This window comes from Natrix helvetica (genome assembly GCF_964273705.1).
Source record: "Natrix helvetica genome assembly, chromosome: Z".
Taxonomy (NCBI): Eukaryota; Metazoa; Chordata; class Lepidosauria; order Squamata; family Natricidae; genus Natrix; species Natrix helvetica.
Window position 1 is genome coordinate 101,376,361 of NC_138554.1, and position 21,477 is coordinate 101,397,837.

At 37.6% G+C, this 21,477-nt stretch overlaps 1 protein-coding gene across 1 annotated transcript in view; it reads left to right on the forward strand.

Annotated features, from left to right (window-relative positions):
• Positions 1 to 21,477, forward strand: part of RAPGEF5 (Rap guanine nucleotide exchange factor 5) — a 135,656-nt gene that overhangs the window by 31,047 nt on the left and 83,132 nt on the right. The window contains exons 5-8 of the mRNA XM_081971446.1: positions 521 to 689; positions 4,775 to 4,841; positions 11,722 to 11,770; positions 20,244 to 20,320. Of these exons, the coding sequence (XP_081827572.1) occupies positions 521 to 689; positions 4,775 to 4,841; positions 11,722 to 11,770; positions 20,244 to 20,320 (362 nt within the window). The remainder of the gene's footprint in view (positions 1 to 520; positions 690 to 4,774; positions 4,842 to 11,721; positions 11,771 to 20,243; positions 20,321 to 21,477) is intronic.

Genomic DNA, 21,477 nt, shown 5'->3' on the forward strand with positions numbered 1-21,477 from the left:
TTTTTTAGAAAATGATTTTTTTAAAAAAGAGGCATAACTCACTGATAGCTGATAAGTAATAAAATGCTATTTGGGGAACGCTTCACTGGTCTTCTACCTACACAAAAACTTGTGAAGAAATAATTGGTTAGCATATGTATATTGGTCTTTGCAATCTTTTTCAAATTGACTACATAGACCAGTTGGTTTCTGAGCCTTAGCCAGCATGTTGGAGGTTGCTGTGGTTGAAAAACATGATGTAAACACACTCATGTTATTTGTCTTGCAGTGGTTTGGAAATTTTGTTTCCTTTTGGTTTATGCCATTTTCCGAATAGTCTACAGGACTGGAATTCTTGGGGAGGGAGTTCCGTCATACAAATAGTCCCCTAACTCTGTATAGTTTTCAAGTTTATACACAAATTGCCAGGCCTTTCCACTTGATGAATTGTAGACGAAACGTGCATGTATATATTTGACTTGCGATAATCAGGAAAGAGCCATATAAATCAATAATCATTTTTCCTCTTTTCTTTAAACAGTGGATAAGCAGATACATTTTCTAGACAGGTATGTTTTCTACCAGTTCTCATCTGATGAATGCACATACCTATTCTGTGAATATGAAGGAGAAAAAGGATGGAAAAACGGTGTGAAATTTCTACTGAAGATGGTGGTTGTTACTTCTCCAAGGATGAATATGTGTAAGCTGTAAGTATATTTCTATTCATTACTGACTGATTTGCTTCACATATACATTATATGTTTTGAATTTTACAGCATGTTATGAGTCCATTTCTTATGATTTACCTTTTCAAACAGTTTAATAAAATTTAAAAATATTGCAAGTAATTGTTTTAAAAAAAAAACTTAAATCAGTGTGAAATATTATATATAAATACCAATATACCGTTAATACCATTGTAAAAATGACTATATACTGTATTTAGGTTTATAAAAATAAATCTAACCCATTATGTTAAAAAGAGTATTACTTTTCTTACGATTTAGCTTTATATAGGAATCAAGGTATAAACATTAGGTATAAACTTAATAATTTAATTTTAGTGCTTCTAGACCACCCCCTCTCCCAGAAGGGACTCGGGGCGGTGTACAGTCCATAGAGAATATCACAAAATACAATAAAAAAGTTAAATAGTTAAATATGTACAGTTTGGAGGAGGTTAAAATGCAATTAAAAGAACTGTACAAAGCTAATATAAATATAAGTTTTAAATCACTAAAACAAACACAACAAATTAAAAAACCCCTAAGATAACCAGATAATAATACATTTGCCAGGAGGGACAGTTGTAATTATGCCAGGCCTGCTAATCGGAACAGGTGAGTCTTCAATTTTTGCCGGAAGGAGCGGAGGTCAGAAGTGGTTCTAATGTCGGGGGGGAGGTCATTCCAGAGGGTTGGGCCCATCACAGAGAAGGCCCTACTCCTTGGTGTCGCCCGTTGGCATTGCCTAGTGGACGGCACCAGGAGAAGTCCCTCCCTGTGTGAGCGAATTGGCCGCAGGGATGTATGTGGGAGGATGCGATCCCGCAAGTAACTAGGTCCCGTGCCATGGAGCGCTTTAAAGATGGTAATCAGCACCTTGAAATGCACCCGAAAAACCACAGGTAGCCAGTGCAGCTCGCGCAGGAGAGGTGTTACGTGGGAGTACCTCGTACTCCCCATCACAGCCCGCGCGGCTGCGTTCTGAACTAACTGTAGTCTCTGGGCGCGTCCCAAGGGCAGCCCCACGTAGAGAGCATTGCAGAATCCAGGCGGGACGTCACCAGCGCATGAGTGACCGCGCGTAGGGCATCCCGGTCCAGTAGGGGGCGCAATTGGCGCACCAGGCGAACCTGGTGGAACGCCCCCCTCGCCACAGCTGCCACATGGTCATCCATTGACAGCCGGGCATCAAGGAGGACGCCCAAATTGCCTGCCCGTTCCACAGGGGGCAATTGTTCGCCCCCTATGGCCAGCGATGGAATCAGCTGGCTGAACCGAGGTGCCGGTAGCCACAGCCACTCGGTCTTGGAGGGGTTGAGTTTAAGTCTGTTGTCCCCCATCCAGACCCCGACGGCTTCCAAGCACCGGGACATCACTTCGACAGCCTCGTTGGGGTGGTTTGGGGTTGAAATATACAGCTGAGTATCATCAGCGTAGAGGTGATACTCAACCCCAAAACCACGGATGATCTCACCCAGCGGCTTCACATATGTGTTGAACAGGAGAGGCGAGAGGACCGACCCCTGTGGCACTCCACAAGTGAGTGGCCTCGGGGTCGACCTCTGTCCCCCTGTCAACACACATTGCCTCCGGTCGGAGAGGTAGGAGCCGAACCACCGCAAAACGGTACCTCCGACTCCTATCCCCTCCAAACGGCGCAATAGGATACCATGGTCAATGGTATCAAAAGCCACCGAGAGGTCTAATAGGACCAGGATAGAGGAACAACCTCTATCTCTGGCCCTCCAGAGATCATCAACCAACGCGACCAAGGCTGTCTCTGTGCTGTGCCCGGGTCGGAAGCCGGACTGGTGTGAGTCTAGATACTCGGATTCGTCAAGGTGTCGTGGAAACTGCTGCGCCACCACATTCTCAACAACCTTCGCTAGAAACGGAAGGTTGGAGACTGGACGATAGTTAGCTAGCTCCATTGGGTCGAGTGAAGGCCTCTTAAGTAAGGGCCTTACCACCGCCTCCTTCAAGGCGGTTGGTAAGGATCCCTCACCCAATGAGGCATTCACCAGGCCCAGAAGCCAGCCTCGGGTCACCTCCCAAGATGCCAGTACCAACCAGGAGGGACACGGGTCCATTAAACATGTGGTGGGTCGCAGCCGTCCATGCAACCTATCCAAATCCTCGGGGGCAACAGAATCAAACTCCTCCCAGGATGGTCTCACAAGACTCGCTGTTGGCGGCCCGTCCGGTCCACTGAGGGGGGCCCATCCGCTCCGGATCTGAGCGATTTTATCCTGCAGATATTCCCCAAACTCCTCTGCTCTGCCCTGCAAGGGTGCCCCCTGCGACCTCTGTGACAAGAGGGAGCGGGTCACCCTAAACAGGGCGGCAGGGCGGTTATCCGCGGACGCAATAAGAGCAGCGCAATATCTATGTTTGGCCGCCCTTAATGCCACAAGGTAGGTCCGTAAGTAGGCTCTTACCTGTGTTCGATCAGATTCGGAGCGTGAGGACCTCCACCTGCTCTCTAGACGTCTCCTATGGCGCTTCATCACCCTCTTAACATGTAACATTATATATGAACAGGATATTTGCTTGTGAATAACAATAAACCCTATCATTTTATTTTCTGCTTTCTACATTTTATAAAGCCTGGTGCTACTTATGTATCTTCATAATCAAGTAACCACAGTATCTAACAAGCCTGCATGTTATATTTTTCCTCATTTTAAAGCAATTTTAGTTAAACTGAAAGGTCACTATCTCGATCTCAATTAGAAATTAGTTTTGCATTAAGTGATGGGCAAAAGACATCAAACCTAATACAAAATTAGGTGTACAGATAGCATTAATGTCATAATCGAGGCTGTATAGTTTTGGCTTAATTTACCGTGACCTCAACCACCACCACCATAATATAAATCTGTATTTTTGTGGTTATTTAATAATATTGATTAAAGAATCAAGATTAGGACAATATATGTGCTTTATCACATCATGCTACTTTAAAATAATGCTAAATTAAAAAGCAGGACTGTTAAAATAATCAGCAGGTAATGACAAATAGAGAAAGGACAGCGGAACATGAGATTTAAAAGAAATAAGAAATTTACTGATTGGACAAACTGAGATTAAAACATAAAATACAACAATCTGCTGGGTTCCTTGTATTTTATGTCATTTATTCGCTGGAGGCAAAGTCGGTGGCTTTCTTGATTCCATCTGTTGATCACCAGAAGTTAATAATTGGGGTTTATAACTTTAATTCTTCTTCCTTGAAATTAAACTGAAGAGTTTATTTCCTTGGGGTGCCATTCTTAAATTAAAGTTGCTGTTCAGTTATGCCATTCCAGGAAACGTAATAACGAACCTACAACATTATATTTTCTTAATATAAACATATTTGATAAAAATAAAGGCATTTAGTTGTACTGGTGTTAGAAACATTTTAATCATTTATATTATTTAGTTACAAGATTTATATAGCCATCTATCTTGTATTAAGATCTGGCCGGTTCCCAATCAGCAATTAAAACACCAATAACAAAATAATATAATATATAAATATATTAAAACCATAAACATTAATAAAAAACCTCTAGTACTAAAGCTAACTTTCAACATACAGTTCCTCATAAAATCCTCTCATCCACCACATATCTTCCCAGCACATATGGGAAAAGAGCTTTTTGGAAGACTAGGAGGGTAAAGGCCTGCCAAACTTCAAAAGGAAGGTTATACAGGGCAGGGGCTGCTATGAAAAGGCACACTTCCTAGTTTCATAATATGGTAATGTTTAAGAGAAGGGATTAGGAGCGTGCCCACCTATCTGATCTGATAGAATGGGTAAATGTCCTTAGGAAGAAGCATTCATCCAGATAACCTGACCCAGTGTTGGGTTTTAAAGATGATAACCAGAACCTTGCATTGTATCTGGAAGGAAAATGACAGCCAGTGCAATTTGTGTAGCAGAGATATTACATTGGCAAACCTAAGCATTATGTCTTAGTCATAGCAGTCTATTTCTCTGTTTTCCTGTGTCTTCAGGGAATTCAGACCAACCTTACACCTCAGATATACTATGAGCTTTTATTTGCTTTTTGTTTCAAAAGGGATAACAGAAGAATAGAAGAAACAGCTGAAAGCAATGCAGAAATTCTTGCTCGTCTCACAGCAGCAGTAAGCCTTTCTTAAAGATTAATTTGTGGGATGATTTTAATTAGTTATTTAAACAATGCATTTCTTGTATTTTTATCTGGACTGAAAATCCTCCACTACTGATTAGCAGTGGAAAAGGAAACAGCAATAGTAATTAATATTACTTGTAGAACAGTGCTAGTTATTAAAATCAAGAAACTCAGAGTAAGTGTAGCTAAAATGAGAAGCAATATTAAAAATCTTTGGACAGTAAGAGATATTATTACTGAAGTTGGGAGATATGTTTGAATAATGGAATATAAAATACATGTCGCTTGCTTAGAGTACTTAAGGCATTGCTGACTGAATTCCGACTGAATTCAAGCCAGTTAAAGAGGAATTGGGCATGTACAACTGGTCTGCATTAGCCTGGAATATCTTTGCTAATTCTGACTTTAAGTTCCCAAGTTCCCAGAATATCTTCATTTGGCAGCACATTATTCAGATCTCTGCAGAAGAGAGTGAAGGAAGACCAGACATTAAATTATTAATTTAGACTCCTATCCACATGAAAATAAACATTAATACCAAGAATTAGACCAAGACATCTGAAAATGACCACTGTGGGCCAGTATTTCTGCTGTACTTTTTGTTTAATTTCAACTGAAATCAAGGTTTAATAATTCAGCACTTGTTCCATGCAAATCCCATTTAACAATTGAGTATTTATATAAGCAAAACCCCAACAGAAAGTGTAAAGAAATATCCGGAGCTATGTGTCTTGTAAACATGATATACTTAAAAAAAGGTTTAAAACAGATACAGTTTTTTTTTCCTGTTCATCAAGTGGCAGCATTAGAAGCCATGTGCAAAAGAGAATGTGCTTAACTTTCATTAATAAAATAGCTTTCACCCTCATGTCTTCCAGCTCTTTTGGATTATGGTGCCCTTCATCCCTGATAGTTGATCAGTCATGCTGGTGTTGATGGACATTGTAGTGTTTATTTTTAAACATGGTTATAATGATCTCTTTGATTTTAGATAGCTTTGAAATACACTGTTTTTTTGCTTAGCATGTAGACTGAATTGTTTATTTTTATTGCTAGATCTGCCAGTAATGTGTCATTAACAGAATGAAGTATTGCAGACTTTTTCCCTTAATGCATCAGAGAAACACTTTATTTTGTAATTTTAATTAAAGAGATAGTCCTGCCAACTTTGCCCATTAATGCTTATCTTGCCACCCTTTCATTTTTTAAAAACTAAAACTTTAATACTGCCTTTGTTAAATGTTTATTTTAGTCCTAATATTGAAGGGCAAGCTAGATATAAATATTTTAAAACAAAATTGATCCAATTGAGGATGATTTTTTTTCATGAAAGGGAAGGGAATAAACTGTAATTGCATTATAAAACTAAAGAATAAATTATTTGTTAATTATGCAAAAGAAACCTTTATGTTTTGAATAGGTAGCAGCAAAATAGGCAATATAATGAGCACTTATCAGAGATCTGGAGGCATCTAGGTTCAAAAATATTGAGAACTGCTCATTTCTTATTCCTGTCATTGATATTTATACCAGAATTAGGTAGAAAAATTAAATACTGCAGAACTGAGTATGCAGTCTTGGTCAGTGTTTTATAAACTTGGCAACTTTAAGGTATGTGGATTCAGATTCCAAAATTTTTCAGTCAGAATCCTGGTTGTGGATTATGGGAATAGAAGTATACACATTTTAAAGTTGCTGTGTCTGAAAAACATTGCATTACATTACATTGCAAAATCATTGCATTACGCCAATCAGCACATTCAATAAAATTCGGAAACTGCTTTCATATCAGTCTGAGAAGGAATGTTAGGAAAGAGGAAGAAACACTGCCCTGACACTTATTTTTCTTAACTGCTTCTACACACAGCATACTAATTTATAATAATAATAATAATAATAATAATAATAATAATAATAATAATAATAATAATAATAATAATAATAATAATAATAATAATAATAATAATAATAATAATTATTATTATTATTATTATTATTATTATTATTATTATTATTATTATTATTATTATTATTATTATTATTATTATTATTATTATTATTATTAATTTATTAGCCACTCCCTCTCCAAAAAGGACTTGGGGGGGCGTACAATAAAACATATAAAACATAAAAACATATGTGCAAACACATAAACAACAAATCCACACATATACAAAGACATAAATGCACGGAGGAGGTAACAATTACATCACATTAAGAATGTTAAAAATCAGCCATTAAAATACCCCTTAATAATAACACAATTTAAAAATTTAAAAGGACTGTCAGGAGGAATAAGAAAAAACTACGGTTGAGCCAGGCCAGATAATTGAAAAAGGTGGGTCTTAAGCTGTACACGGAAGGAGCGGAGATTGGAAGTCATCCTGATGTCACGGGGGAGGTCATTCCACAGGGCTGGGCCCATCACAGAGAAGGCTCTGCTCCTGGGTGTCGCCCCCCCGACACTGTTTAGTGGACGGCACCCGGAGAAGTCCCTCTCTGTGTGAGCGGATTGGTCGTAGGGATGATTGGGCAGGATGCGATCCCGCATGTAACTAGGTCCTGTGCCATGAAGCGCTTTAAAGATCGTAATCAAAACCTTGAAACGCACCCGATAGACTACAGGAAGCCAGTGCAGCTCGCGCAGGAGAGGTGTTACAGGGGAGTATCTAGTCCTCCCCATAATCACCCGCGCGGCCGCATTCTGGACCAACTGCAGTCTCCGAGTGCATCTCAAGGGAAGCCCCATGTAGAGAGCATTGCAGTAGTCCAGGCGAGACGTCACCAGCGCATGGGTGACTGTGCGTAGGGCATCCCGGTCCAATAAGGGGCGCAATTGGCGCATCAGGCGAACCTGATGGAACGCCCCCCTTGCCACGGCTGTTACATGGTCATCCATGGACAGCCGGGCATCCAGGAGGACGCCCAAATTGCGCACCCGTTCCACGGGGGCCAGTTGCTCGCCCCCGATGGCCAGAGATGGAAACAACTGGTTGAACCGGGGGGCCGGAAGCCACAGCCACTCCGTCTTGGAGGGGTTGAGTTTTAGTCGGTTGCCATCCATCCAGACCCGTACGGCCTCTAAACACCGGGACATCATTTCGACGGCCTCGTTGGGGTCAGAAACTGGTAAAATCAGAAACTGGTAAAAAGGTCCTCAGGTATTGTTGGGTTTCAAGTTCCATAATTCCTCACATTTTGCTATGATTAAGAGCTGTGGTGGTGCAGGGATTAGAATGCAGTACTGCAGGTACTTCTGCTGACTGCCGACTGCCTGCAAGTTGGCAGTTTGAATCTCACCAGACTCAAGATTGACTTAGCCTTCCATCCTTCTGAGGTTGGTAAATGAGGACCCAGATTGTTACGGAAAATATGCTGACCCTGTAAAACACTTAGAGAGGGTTGTAAAGCACTGTAAAGCGCGACATATAAGTCTAAGTGCTATTGCTATTTAAGAGCAGATTTAAATTAAAGTTTAACAAAATCTGAAGAACCACATAGTAGTCTTTCATGGCATGTTAGGCATAGTAGTCTCTAGTTGATCTTTGTAGTCAGTAAAGCAATGCCCCGTAATAATAAAATCTAAATGTTTAGAAGATGATTAAATAGTAAATAAATTAATAATAAAAATGGCAACCATGATGGGCTGCTCCTTGATACTTCTCAGGCTGATTTTACTATCCTATTACACATCCAAGCCATCAGGTGCATGGAAACAAAAGGAAAAAGCTAAATCGTTAAGGCACATTGTGAGACAAGACTTTTGCCAGCTACAAGATATTGGAAATAACTTGTGAGATATAAAGAGGGAGTAGATCAAGCGAAGTCATTATTAATTATGTTTGGAAAGCAGTGCAGTGCTATGGCCTGGATTTAGAGCACCACTTTGGCCATGAAGTATTTCCTGATGTTAATGGCTTTGGACTGGTGGCTGCCATTTTATCTCTCTTTTCCCCCCCCTCTCTGACTTATGTGCATTCATAGATGGTCAACAGAGACAGACAGTACTCCAAATAAGGCTTTACCTTGATTATAGAAAGTCTGAGATGTTGGTTGCTTTCTTCAGTTGGTCTCTACTCTAGGAAAACTCTGTGACATTCAGGTTATATATAAACACTGACAGGATTCATAAGAGTGCAGTTACTGACAGCAAAGACTTTGGATTCCATTGACTTTAATTGTTATGTCTTCTCACTAAAAATTTCAAAAGGCCATCTTTAGGATTGGAGTTTGGTTTGGAGTCAGAGAGCGATATCTGGATGACATTAGGATCCCCACTGTTATTTGAATTTTGAATAAGAATAGCATGGGGGAGTAGTTGGAAGTGGGGTTAGAGGGCTGATTGAGGGACTTCAAATTCTGGAAATATTTTGACTGATTTGGCCCTGGTACTACTAGATTGCAGAAGTTTTGGGGCTGTAGGGGGTGATGCAGTCCAAGGGAGCTTTTGTGAAATGAAAAATGAGTAAAATGAGATTATAGTTGGCACTAAAAGCTAAAATGGAACTCTGAGACCCTTGGAGAAGGAGGGTTTCATAGCTCTTACTAATCCGCACCCTCAGGTTCTTAGTCTTCTTCACAAGAACCAGGGGTTCTGGCTTGTAAGTTGCAAAGGATCAGAATCATTTGTTAAATAGTGGCACAGAAAACGTATTCAAGTCTATAACCAAGAATCTAGTTAACTAAAGGTCACTGCTAAACTGGTGCCAGATAAAGGTCAACAGAATTCAGGAAGAGTTGGACTTAGACTTTTAAGCTGATGACATACTTAATTTTGCCCTCTAACTCTGCCGACTTTTCTCTTATATCGCTATTGAATGCCAGGTTTGTCTGTGAAAAAAAAAACAAAGCCCACCCACAATTTAATTGTGGATAGCAGGCTACCTCTGATTTTTATTTCAAAAACTTAGAGGAGGGGCCAGTGTTTCTAGGGAGTCTGCTTCTGGGATTTCAGGTTTAGCATTAACTGAGGTCCCAAGATACAGTAGAGGGGAAATTGTAGTCATATGTCTCTGTCAAGGCTGTTTAACCTAATTGTTGAGATGATGATCTTGGGAATGGGAATGTTAGGACACGTTAACAAGGCTTCCCTGGTGAGGAATCTGGAGTGGGCCAGGGGCATTGCATTTGGGTCCTTATCATGGATAGTTCACACACTAATGGCTGCCGAGTTTAATGTACAACTCTCTCTGCTGTGAAGAAGGATATGTTAGATCAGTCTGTGTCTGTCCCAGATCCTTAAAGAATTATTGGTTTTTCAGAAGGTGCTTAGGAACTGAGATTCTGATGGGCAGTTTGATTGAGATCATGAACATTAGTTAAAGGGACAACTAAGGTGTTTGACCAGATTGCAGTAATTCTCTTCTCATAGTTAACTCAGTTGATTAACTGAGAAATTCAGCAACTTGAAGTTGCAGAGGGTATGGCTAACCCCACACTCTTCCCCTTGCCTTCTTTTAGAGTGCTCTTCTTGCAGAGTTCAGAAAAGCAGTTAAGATATTATTATTCTATCCAAAGTGCATGCTGTTTTTGAACATTTAAATTGCCAGACTTGTGTTTTTGTACACCTTTCTTTTGAATACAGTATTCTTTTGATACTGTTTTTAGTTTATTTCATGATAGAATTTATTATTGTTTTTGAGGATGGATTTTGCTTGGTGGTATTTTTGATTGGCAGCTGTCCAGAATCTTCAGGGAATGGGTAATATACAAATAAAGTAAAAAATGCATTTATTTGTTTAGACTACTGCTATATGGAATCAATAGACTGGGCTTACCAAAGGCCCAATCTATTTGCTAAGTAGTCATTTGCTAAGTTAAGCACTGTTAACCAATAATAATCTAAATATAAAATATTAATTAATGAATTAATTGTAGCTACATAAAGTAAAATAAAAGTTTATGTATAACTAATATGCCTTTGTGAGTGATGTGTCTCTTCAACTTCAACTTCTTTCTTTCTTCAATTCAGGATCTACTTTTGGTTATGTACATTTCAAAGTCCTTTTTTTCTAAGTACTTATTTCTTGATGAGTCAGACTGAAACCTGTAAATAAAGGAAATGCATGTTCTCTCCAAACAATAGAAGGGCGAGGAACTGTTGAATGAGAACAGCTGTGTTGAATAATGCCAAGTTAGTTCAAGTGCAGGAAATAAGTGCAAAGGTGCACTTTTGGTCAAAGATAGTTTATTTCAGTTAGTTAAAATAACATGTAATAGTTGTACATAAGGCAATGAATGATGTTAGGAGGTCAGGAAACTGCTAAAAGGATATATTATAATCTGTAGCTTACTCTAGGCTTTCAAATTCCTTCACAAATTGGGCAAATGTGAGTTGCTTATTTTGAGATTTATATTGGAGATTCTTTTCTATTTACCCTGGCAGTTGGCTTGATCGAGTTTGTTGATAAGTAATTTCTGGGAAGACATTTGATGAAATGAGGGAACTCCCATGTGCCAAATGTGATGAAAATTATATATTTCCCCCACATCTTACCCATTTTTTTTATTTATAGCTTGGTCATAACCTTTATAGCTTGGGCATAACCTTTATAGCTTGGTCATAAGTTAAAATACTTTTTTCATGAAGCTAATACCTATAGCATTCAATTAATGCTATAGTTCATCTTTATTGCATTCAGTGGAACATCTCAATAAATATAATTAGGTTTGAAGCTGAACTCCATTCTAGTCTTAAATTCAGGATTCTTGAAAAAGCAAATTCCATCTGTTTGCATTTCTGTTCCTTGTATAGGCAGCAGACAATTTATGTGGCAGTTCTATTGGAAACAAAGGAATATATATTCCATTTATATTTATTTATATAGATATTCCATCAGCATATTTATAACACAATTGTTTTGATGTGCTAGATGCAGAGAGAACTGGCAACTGTTCTGGCTATGAAAGCAAGAAAATCAGGTGAATATACCAATTTTTTATTTATATACAACATTTTTAAATATAATAGTATAGCCTTTGTTGTCATTGTACAAAATAAATACAACAAAATTGGTTAATCACAGAAAGAAAAACTAGAATTGATTGTTTGAATGTGATAAGAAATATTGCTGATATTTGATATCTGATATGTATGAAATATGTCAGATATTTTTCATTTTGTATTCAGCCAATTAATATTTACTTGATGAATTTGCTTGATGTATTATAGGTAATCCTCAGTTTACAGCCAGGATTGAGCCCAAAATTTATGTGGCTAAATGAGACAGTTGTTCAATGAGTTTTGCCCCATTTTAGCACCTTCTTGCCCCAGTTAAGGGAAACACCGCAGTTATTAAGTGAATAACATGGTTGTTAAGTGAATCTGGCTTCCCCATTGAGTTTGTCAGAAGGTAAAAATAAGGTCGTCACATGATCTTGTACACTGCAATTGTCATAAATATGTTGCCAAGTATTCAAATTTTGAACATGTAAACAGGGATGCTGCAATGTTTTTCAGTGGTAATGCAATTTCAAATGGTTACTAAATGAATGGTTACCAATTGATTTATGCATTTTTATATTTTATAAATTAGTACATTGTCTTAGTTTGAAATATATATTTCAATTTTGAAGGTGATGTTTATCTTCATTGTTTATCTAGGATCCAAAGTATATTTTTCAAAAATTGTCAATATTTACCCGATTTTGTAGAAATTAGCCAAAGTAGGAACTCTGGGATATTAGTTATTGGGAGAAACGTGCTTGTCTATAAAGAGCAGGATCTCTTTTAATTTCATGTAAAGTCATTGAAATAGAGCGTGTTTGCAAAGGAAAAGCTGTTAAAAATTTGAATGGATACACAAAAGAAATGCCCATTTCACAATAATGTGAAAGCCAAAAAGAACGAGATCAGCTTGTTCTATCCCTGTTCCTATGGGTTATCTGTATCAGTTGCATTTAGAAGCAAATTTTTGTATCCTTTGAAAGCACGCACAAAAAATCCCTCCTTGTAACATAAAACAGGGGTCACCAACCTTGACAACTTTAAGCCTGGAGGACTCCAAAACCCAGAATTCCCCAGTCAGCTGGCTGGGAAATTCTGGGAGTTGAAGTCCTCCAAGCTTAAAGTTACCAAGGTTGAAGACCCCTATCAAGTACTTCCAAAGCTAGTGCTGTGAAATATTCTCTGATAGTAATTTCTAAAATCCCTTTCAGTTGAGCTGTCTAGTTTGAGTTTTATCCCAACATATCTGGAAGATGACAGGATAGGGAAAGCTTCAGTAAGAATTCAATGTGTTTCAGAGAATTTATTAAGAAAATATTAGCCAAAAAATCCATGCCATTGCAGTAAAATATTTGTTTATAATATTTTTATAATATAAATATTATATATTTATATGTTCCTGATAAAAGGAAATAAAATAAATATTAATTATCCATGTTAGCTGGAATACATTCTTTTTAAATAAGCAAAGCATTATAATGATACTTTGCAGGCATGGCTTCTATCTCCTGTGATCAAGGAATCTGAGTTAAGAAAATTATCTTAATGTACATTCTTTATAATAGAGTATCAAACAGGCCACATCACTATTTTTAAATTTTGAATTTCAAAGGCTTTTATTTTGGCTAGTTATTTTATTTTGGAAGTGATGAGATTTTACTAATGTCCCCAAAGTTAACATTTCCTACCCATTAAGTTGTGGTGTTCGTTAAGCAAGGTGCCCATTTAATGAGTATAATCCCTGCTCTTTCAGTTGTAGTTGTGAAGTGGAGCACAGGTTGTCTTGAGTGGGGGAGGTGCTGGGAGGTCTGGCAGAGGCCCACACTACAGTACTTCACACTTGCCTGTTCTGGGACTCCCAAGTTCTTTTCTCACCTTCTGAAGCACCCTGTCTTACACTTCCTTCCTTGCTAGGTTCAATACAATACAATAGTAGAGTTGGAAGGGACCTTGAAGGTCTTCTAGTCCAACCCGCTGCCTAGGCAGGAAACCCTATACCGTTTCAGGCAAATGGCTATCCAACATTTTCTTAAAGACTTCCAGTGTTGGGGCATTCACAACTTCTTGAGGCAAGCCGTTCCATTGATTAATTGTTCTAACTGTCAGGAAGTTTCTCCTCAGTTCTAAGTTGCTTCTCTCCTTGATTAGTTTCCACCCATTGCTTCTTGTTCTACCCTCAGGTGCCTTGGAGAATAGTTTGACTCCCTCTTCTTTGTGGCAACCCCTGAGATATTGGAACACTGCTATCATGTCTCCCCTAGTCCTTCTTTCTCTTAAGCTAGACATACCCAGTTCCTGCAACCGTTCTTCATATGTTTTAGTGTCCAGTCCCCTAATCATCTTTGTTGCTCTTCTCTGCACTCTTTGTAGAGTCTCCACATCTTTTTTACATCGTGGCGACCAAAACTGAATGCAGTATTCCAAGTGTGGCCTTACCAAGGCATTATAAAGTGGTATTAACACTTCAAGTGATCTTGATTCTATCCCTCTGTTGATGCAGCCTAGAACTGTGTTGGCTTTTTCGGCAGCTGCTGCACACTGCTGCCTCATATTTAAATGGTTGTCCACTAGGTTCCACTGTCTTGGGCCTCCTCCCTGAGTTCCACCTCACTTTCCAAAGATCGCCTTTGGGAAAGACAACTGGCCAATCTGCCCCATAGTTTTCCTATCCAGGAGCTGCATGGTGCCATTCTGTAACTGGGCTTCACTTTGAGAATTTTTGCAGTTCTAATGATCTGCGAATATGGTTGCTTCCAAAATGACGGCTGCTTCTGGAATGGCATTACATGGCTACTGTAAAGGAAAGCTACAAAGCAGGTTGACCAATTCTCCTTCCCAAACTGATTTTTGAAAAAGGTAAATGAAGAAAGCAGTAACGAGGAGAAGGTGTGGGACCAGCAGGGCAGGAAGCAGGCTTAAAGTTAGCAGGGTGGGGTGGGGGGAAAGTGGGAGGGTGATACCTTTAGTCACGAGGGCAGTCAGGTTGTCAAGCACCTGAATTTTGTCCATGTGACCATGGTGGCATTGCAGCAGTGTAACTTCCTGTGCAGGTTGTAAGTCTCTTCTTTCAATGCCATTATGATTTTGAATGGTTGCTGGACTAATGACGATTCGTAAGTTGAGGACTATCTATATTTTTGTGCACATCTATTAATGTTAAAAATATGAAAATTTGACATGAAGATTGACCATTCAACTAATGAATGGTGCTAATCCAGCAATCTTCTTTTCCTCTTCTAATTTATCTATCTACTGCTTCTCTAGTTAATTGTATACTATTTTCAAAGCAAAACTATTTTCTGTTTGGATTGTTAATAGTGTTTTGGAAGCAATGTGAGCAGTATTAATATTTGTTCGGTGCTTTAATATTGAGCGTAATGTATAAAATAAGCAGTTGATATGGCTGGTGGGAAATGAGATACTTTCCCATGTTTTTATTTAAGATTACATATAATTTGAGCTATAGAATAATTGGAAAGTTCAGTTTACACAACCTGGTGCTTTCAGAATAAGTTAGTCTCCATGCTAGCTGTGAAAACTTTTGAGTTCTTTTCCTGTGTGAGTCAGTGAAGGGAAACTTTCTCCAATTAATGTTTCCAACAGTTGATTTGTCTTGCATTTTATTATGAACTTTACAAAGGCCATTGTAGGAGAAGCAAAGACTATAGATTAAATTTTAATACTGAGATAAGTAGATATTTAGAGAAACATATCCCGTTCTTGAGTGAAAGTACCCAATACATTAACATATTCCTTTTATGATAACTGTCACTCATGTATCATAACATTGTACTTGGGTTTACATTTTTCATGCATTCAATTATAGATTATTCTTTTTGTTAAAAGTTCCTCTTTGCTTTCATAACTGGTTAGTGGTAGCATCCATAATTTCTATTCAAAAATCTTTAATCCTACATTTAAACAAAATCTAGAATCTGCATGTTAAAAAGCACCTTTGGGACTAGAATCTGCACATAAATTTATGAAAGATATCCTTCATAATTGAAGTTTTTCTTCAAACATACTGCAGCTAATTCTGATAATAGACAAGGGCATATTCTTGAGGGTTTTTTCTTTAAATCCATTGTAAGCCATGTTGTGGAAGTAAATTTAATTTCAATTCAGTTTTACATAGATTTCAATTTGGTATAGGATTTTTTTCTGATAAACCAATAAAAGTCAATAATGGAATTATTAGGAAGTAATCTTCATTTTCAGGGATGCTGTGGCTCAGTGGCTAAGACACTTAGCTTGTCAATCAGAAAAGTCAGCAGTTCAGCAGTTCGAATCCCTAGTGCTGCATAATGGAGTGCACTCCCATTAATTGTGCCAGCTTCTGCCAATTTTGCAGTTTGAAAGCATGTAAAAATATAAATAGAAAAATAGGAACAACTTTGGTGGGAAGGTAACAGCATTCGGTGTGCCTTCGGCGCTTAGTCATGCTGGCCACATGACCATGAATATGTCTTCGGACAGCACTGGCTCTTTGGTTTTGAAACGAAGACGAGCACCACACCTAGAGTTGGGAACGACTTGCACGTATGTGTGAGGGGAACCTTTACCTTTAATTTTCATTTTAACTGAAATAATACATGATTATCAAGCATCTTAAGTGAATCTTCCATTAAGAACAGATAAGACTATTCTTATTGAAGAAATTAAACAAACCTTGCTTAGGAAGAAGGCTCAGAGGCTCCCCAAATTTATTCATACCTGCATTAATCAAACTTGGACCAAAATTAGTCTGAAATACTATACGTGAGTCACTTGGAATGTGATTTAAAGATAGGAGCACATTCTCAATTTTGAAGTTAAAGAATTCAAAAGATTCAAATTGCCAAAATTGAACACTCCAGCAACCATTACAACAGTCCTGAAAAAGGAGTTTTACAATGGAGATAGGCTCATGTATCCTTGCAGTGACGTGCGGTGAGGTTTATAGCTGGTGAGGCTGGTGACGTCATTAGGAAGGCAGGAAATGGGACCACGTGTGCAGGAGGCTGAGGCAGCCTCAGCCTCCTGCACACGTGGTCCCATTCCCCGCCTTCCTGAGTCAACATGAAGGGCACCATGTTGACTCAGGAAGGCGGGGAAAGGGACCACGTGTGCCTTTTCCCTTTTCTCTTTTTTTTTCTTTTCATGATGAGAGCCGTGAGGCTCTGCCTCCCCTGCCTCCCCTGACCGCACGTCCCTGTATCCTTGTATATGCAAAAAAGGAAACAGGACTAATTTAGAATTCAAGCTGTGTGACTGCTTTTCCCCCCCATATATATTCAGAATCTTAGAAAATAATTCTTAGAACTAACTGATTTTGATGGACTGTACTCTTACCACTTTCCTTCTATACACCCACGTGTGCACATATGCACTATGCATGTAGACAGACAGACAGACACACACGCACACACACAGACTCTCAGAGAAATATAGGCACTCATATATTATTTAATGTTAGAAAATTTAACTAATTTAGAATAAGAAAAAGAAAAGGAAAACAAAATCAAAGAAGGAACTGAAAGCTTGAAAGCAAAGAAGGAAAAAAGATGCAAAGTAGCCACTTCTGATTTTCCTTAGAGAAGTTATTACAATTATAAATTTATATATGCTCTATAGTTGCAAAATAGAAGAAAGACAAACTCTGTTTTCTACATTCTTTCCAATAATCAAAACTATAAATCATACATTTATTTTTGTCTGTTTCTTTCAAAAAACCAGTAAAAGTTTTCAAGTCAGCAATAAACTATTACCTTTTCTCTGATTAAGGTAGTCAATTTGGTTATCTCAGTAAATTTAATTATCTTTAATAATTATTCATTCATTGTGTGTAGTAACATTTTGCATATTTTGCAAATAATAATAATCTAAGTGCAGTTATAAAAATTGTATAAAAGCATATATAAAAACAAAAGTCCATGACTTTTTTGTCTATTCTCCCCCAAAGATCTCCAGTTTCAATTGTATATTAATTTCAAAAATTTTCTAATTGAAGTAAAAAGTAAAGAAAGTAAAAAGAATTTGTAGTTTTGAACATAGTAAGGCTGAGTTTTAAATAGAGCAATGTACAAATAACAAATATGTAGTTACTAAAATATGTAAACTTGTACTAAAATTTGGAACAGAACAACAAGAAGTGAAAGTGTATAATAAAATTTTTGGTTAAAATATACAAATATAACAATGGGAAAATATGTGGTTGAAAGGATTGAATTAACATTATTTTTTAAATAAAATCTATCGTTGGTATAGTTCATCTGAGAAATTATCTAGAATTTTAAAAAGTTTACAGTGGAAGTGTGAATAAGAAGGGACACTTGAATGAGTTAGAACATCACACTATGCCATAATGTACCAGTACTTTAATATAGAACATTGGGTGCTGCAGTCATTGTAGCTTGTAAAGAATATTTGTAGCTTAATTTAATATGTGAACCATATCAGTAAGCTAGTGTTCTGCTATGGTTAGCACTTTTTATTGCTGACTAACTACATAAAATATGTATCTTTATATATTCAGCAATCTCTTTAATGATTAGAGTGTTAGATTAGGACCCAGGAAGTTTGTCTTTTACTGTAGAAAGGGATGAAGCTGTGAAGCTCATTGGATATTACAGGTAGTCTTCGACTTACAAAGTGTCCTTAGTGACTGTTGAAAGTTATAACATTACTGAAAAAATTGTCTTATGAACATTTTTCACACTAACAACCATTGCAGCATTCTTGTGGTTACGTAATTCACATTTGGATGCTTGTCAGCTGACTCACATTTATGACGGTTGCAGTGTCCTGGAGTCAGGCGATCACCTTTTGCAACATTCTGACAAGCAAAGTCAATGGAGAAACCAGATTCGCTGAACAGCCGTGTTACTAATTTAACAACTGCAGGGATTCACTTAACAAATGTGGCAAGAGAAGTTGTAAAATGGGACAAAACTCACTTAACAAATTTCTCACTTGGCAACATAAATGTTGGGCTCAATTATAGTCCTAAATTGAGGACTACCTATATTTGGCTGTCATTTTTTAAAAAAACTGTAATAAATATGTTTGATTCTTGATGGCTAATAATTATTAATAGAAGCAGAATAAAACAACCATTTTAAAAAAAAACAGTGTCAATAGCATTGAATAACTGATGAGAACATTCAGCACATTCAAATCAGTCATAAGATGGGTTCATTTGTACTGGTAAAATGCCAAACTATATAGCAAAACCAGATTTTAATGCCTTGGAAAAGGACAACAAGTCTAATCTCAGGGAACATGAACACCAGGGCACAAAAATTGTCTTCTTGGATTCTTCTGGATGGAAATGTCTAGGAAATGAGATGCAGACAAGGCCTCCTGAAGGAGTTCCTGTAAAGATAAAAAGAGGGGAGATTTAAAATAATGCATGTTTATAGCATGGGGAGGCTTCACTGATGACTGATAATAGATTTTGTCCAGGGGTGAAATTCAACAGATTCTGACCAGTAGTGGAAATTTTGAGTAGTTCAGAAAACCAAAAAATACGACCTTTGGCGGCCCTAGAATGGGGTGGGAATAGAGATTTTGCAGTATCCTTCCCTTGCCACGCCCACCAAGCCACGTCCACAGAACCAGTAGTTAAAAAAAAAGAATTTCACCACTGATATTGTCCCAGATGTTTTCCTGATGGTTAAACTGCCCACTAATGAATCTGGTAGTGGTAACTCACTGTTTTAATTTTGTTTTCCCTTTAATTTTTTTTAAACTGATGAATGTTTTTATATTTTGTTATTATTTTACTAAGGGACATGATGGCTCTTTGGCTAAGACACTGAGCTTGTTGATCAGAAGTTCAGCAGTTTGGCAGTTCGAATCTCTAGCACCACGTAATGGAGTAAGCTCCTATTACTTGTCCCAGTTTCTGCCAACCTAGCAGTTTGAAAGCATGTAAAAATGCAAGTAGAAAAATAGGGACTATCATGGTGGGAAGGTAACAGCATTCCATGCTCCATCGGCGTTTAGTCAAGCCAGCGACATGAGCACAGAGACATCTTCGGACAATGCTGGCTCTTCGGCTTTGAAATGGATATGAGCACCGCCCCCTAGAGTTGGGAATGACTAGGATATATGTGCGAGGGGAACCTTTACCTTTATTATTTTACTAAAATGAAAATTAACTAATTTTAGTAGCTAAATATGTATCTACAATATACCAGTGGTCTCTGTAGGAGGAAAGTAGAATAGAAGTATAATAAATATATATTAAATATTGCTTGTATGTTCTGTAAATTCTATGACTACATACAGTACTAAAATATGACTTTGTTAAATTTGTAATCAAAATATTTCTTGAAGATGGTGAATCATATTGAATGTGGTAATAAGGCGCTTGTAAAATTGCTGGCAAGTCTATGGATATAATGTTAATTTTCATAGTTCTTGTTAGAAGTTCTTATGTGTATCTTTCATTTTATTTTTCTTTAGCAATGAATCAAAGTTATGACGTCTGCAGAGGAGAGGCAACAGTGCAAAAAACCCCAAAGGATATTTGTGATGCACAGGTAGAAAATAATTACTTATGCATGAAAGAGATTGGGGATTCTCTTTTTACAAATGTCATTGCTAACCTTATATACTACCCCACAATCCAGCTATGCAATATACCCATGATAGCAAACCTATGGCATAGGTGCCACAGAGCCATATTTGCTGGCATGCCAGTCATCAGTTCTGGTGCACATGGGCATGCCAGCCAGCTGACTTTTTGTCCTTCCGGAAGTTTGTTCCCTGTTTGAATTGGTGTGGGCAAGCGCACACATGCAATTTTGGCATGCCATAAGAAAAAGGTACGCTGTCACTGCAATATACAATATACAAAACTACATGATTTTGTTTGGGACTTTCTGCTATTTAAGGGTCTAACCTGAAAATCAGGTGTGTGATTTACATTCTATATTTATCCTTTTAGATCAATTTGTAATATTGTCATATTCTGATTTGTTTCATTAAAATGAATATGACTCAATTAAATACATTATTTTTGGGCAATATAATTTGCAGGTGTTGTAGGAAAAGCAAATATTAAATCTTCTTAACACCATGTAAAAATATAACGGTTTATAGTTTAATTCCTGAAAAGGAATGTAAAATTTGGACCTGTCTGGAAACGTGTGCTCAAGGAATAAACTTTGCTATAGTTAGTATTGAGATATAATCTGATGTTGGGTAGAAAGTGAAAAAACATATCCCTATCAAGTGGACGGTGCATTTCTGTTGCAAGATGATAGATACTTGTCCATTCCTGCAAGAAATTATATCACAACTATTTTTCTGGAATGTATTCTTAATGCTTAATAAGAAATATTGGGAAGAAAAATTGGGAAAAATTGGGGGGGGGGGGGGGAATGATGTGATACTATATCAATTTTCAGTTCCAGCAGTATTTTTTAAAATTTCCTTCTACAAACCTTATTGCATTTATTTTCATGTAGCCGGCTGACTCCACTACTAATTAAGATGTGCTTTTGAATTAAAGGACTTGGCAACCTAACCTTTGAGGATATGGATGATTTCCCCTGTTGACTGTTTAAAATTCAATAAAATGAAAACAAATTTGCCTCCTTCATTATTTAATGTATGATAGCTGTCTTCAACTTGATGTTGAATTGAGATGAACAGATGGGGTGGATTAGACCACATTAACCAAGTATTATGGGAG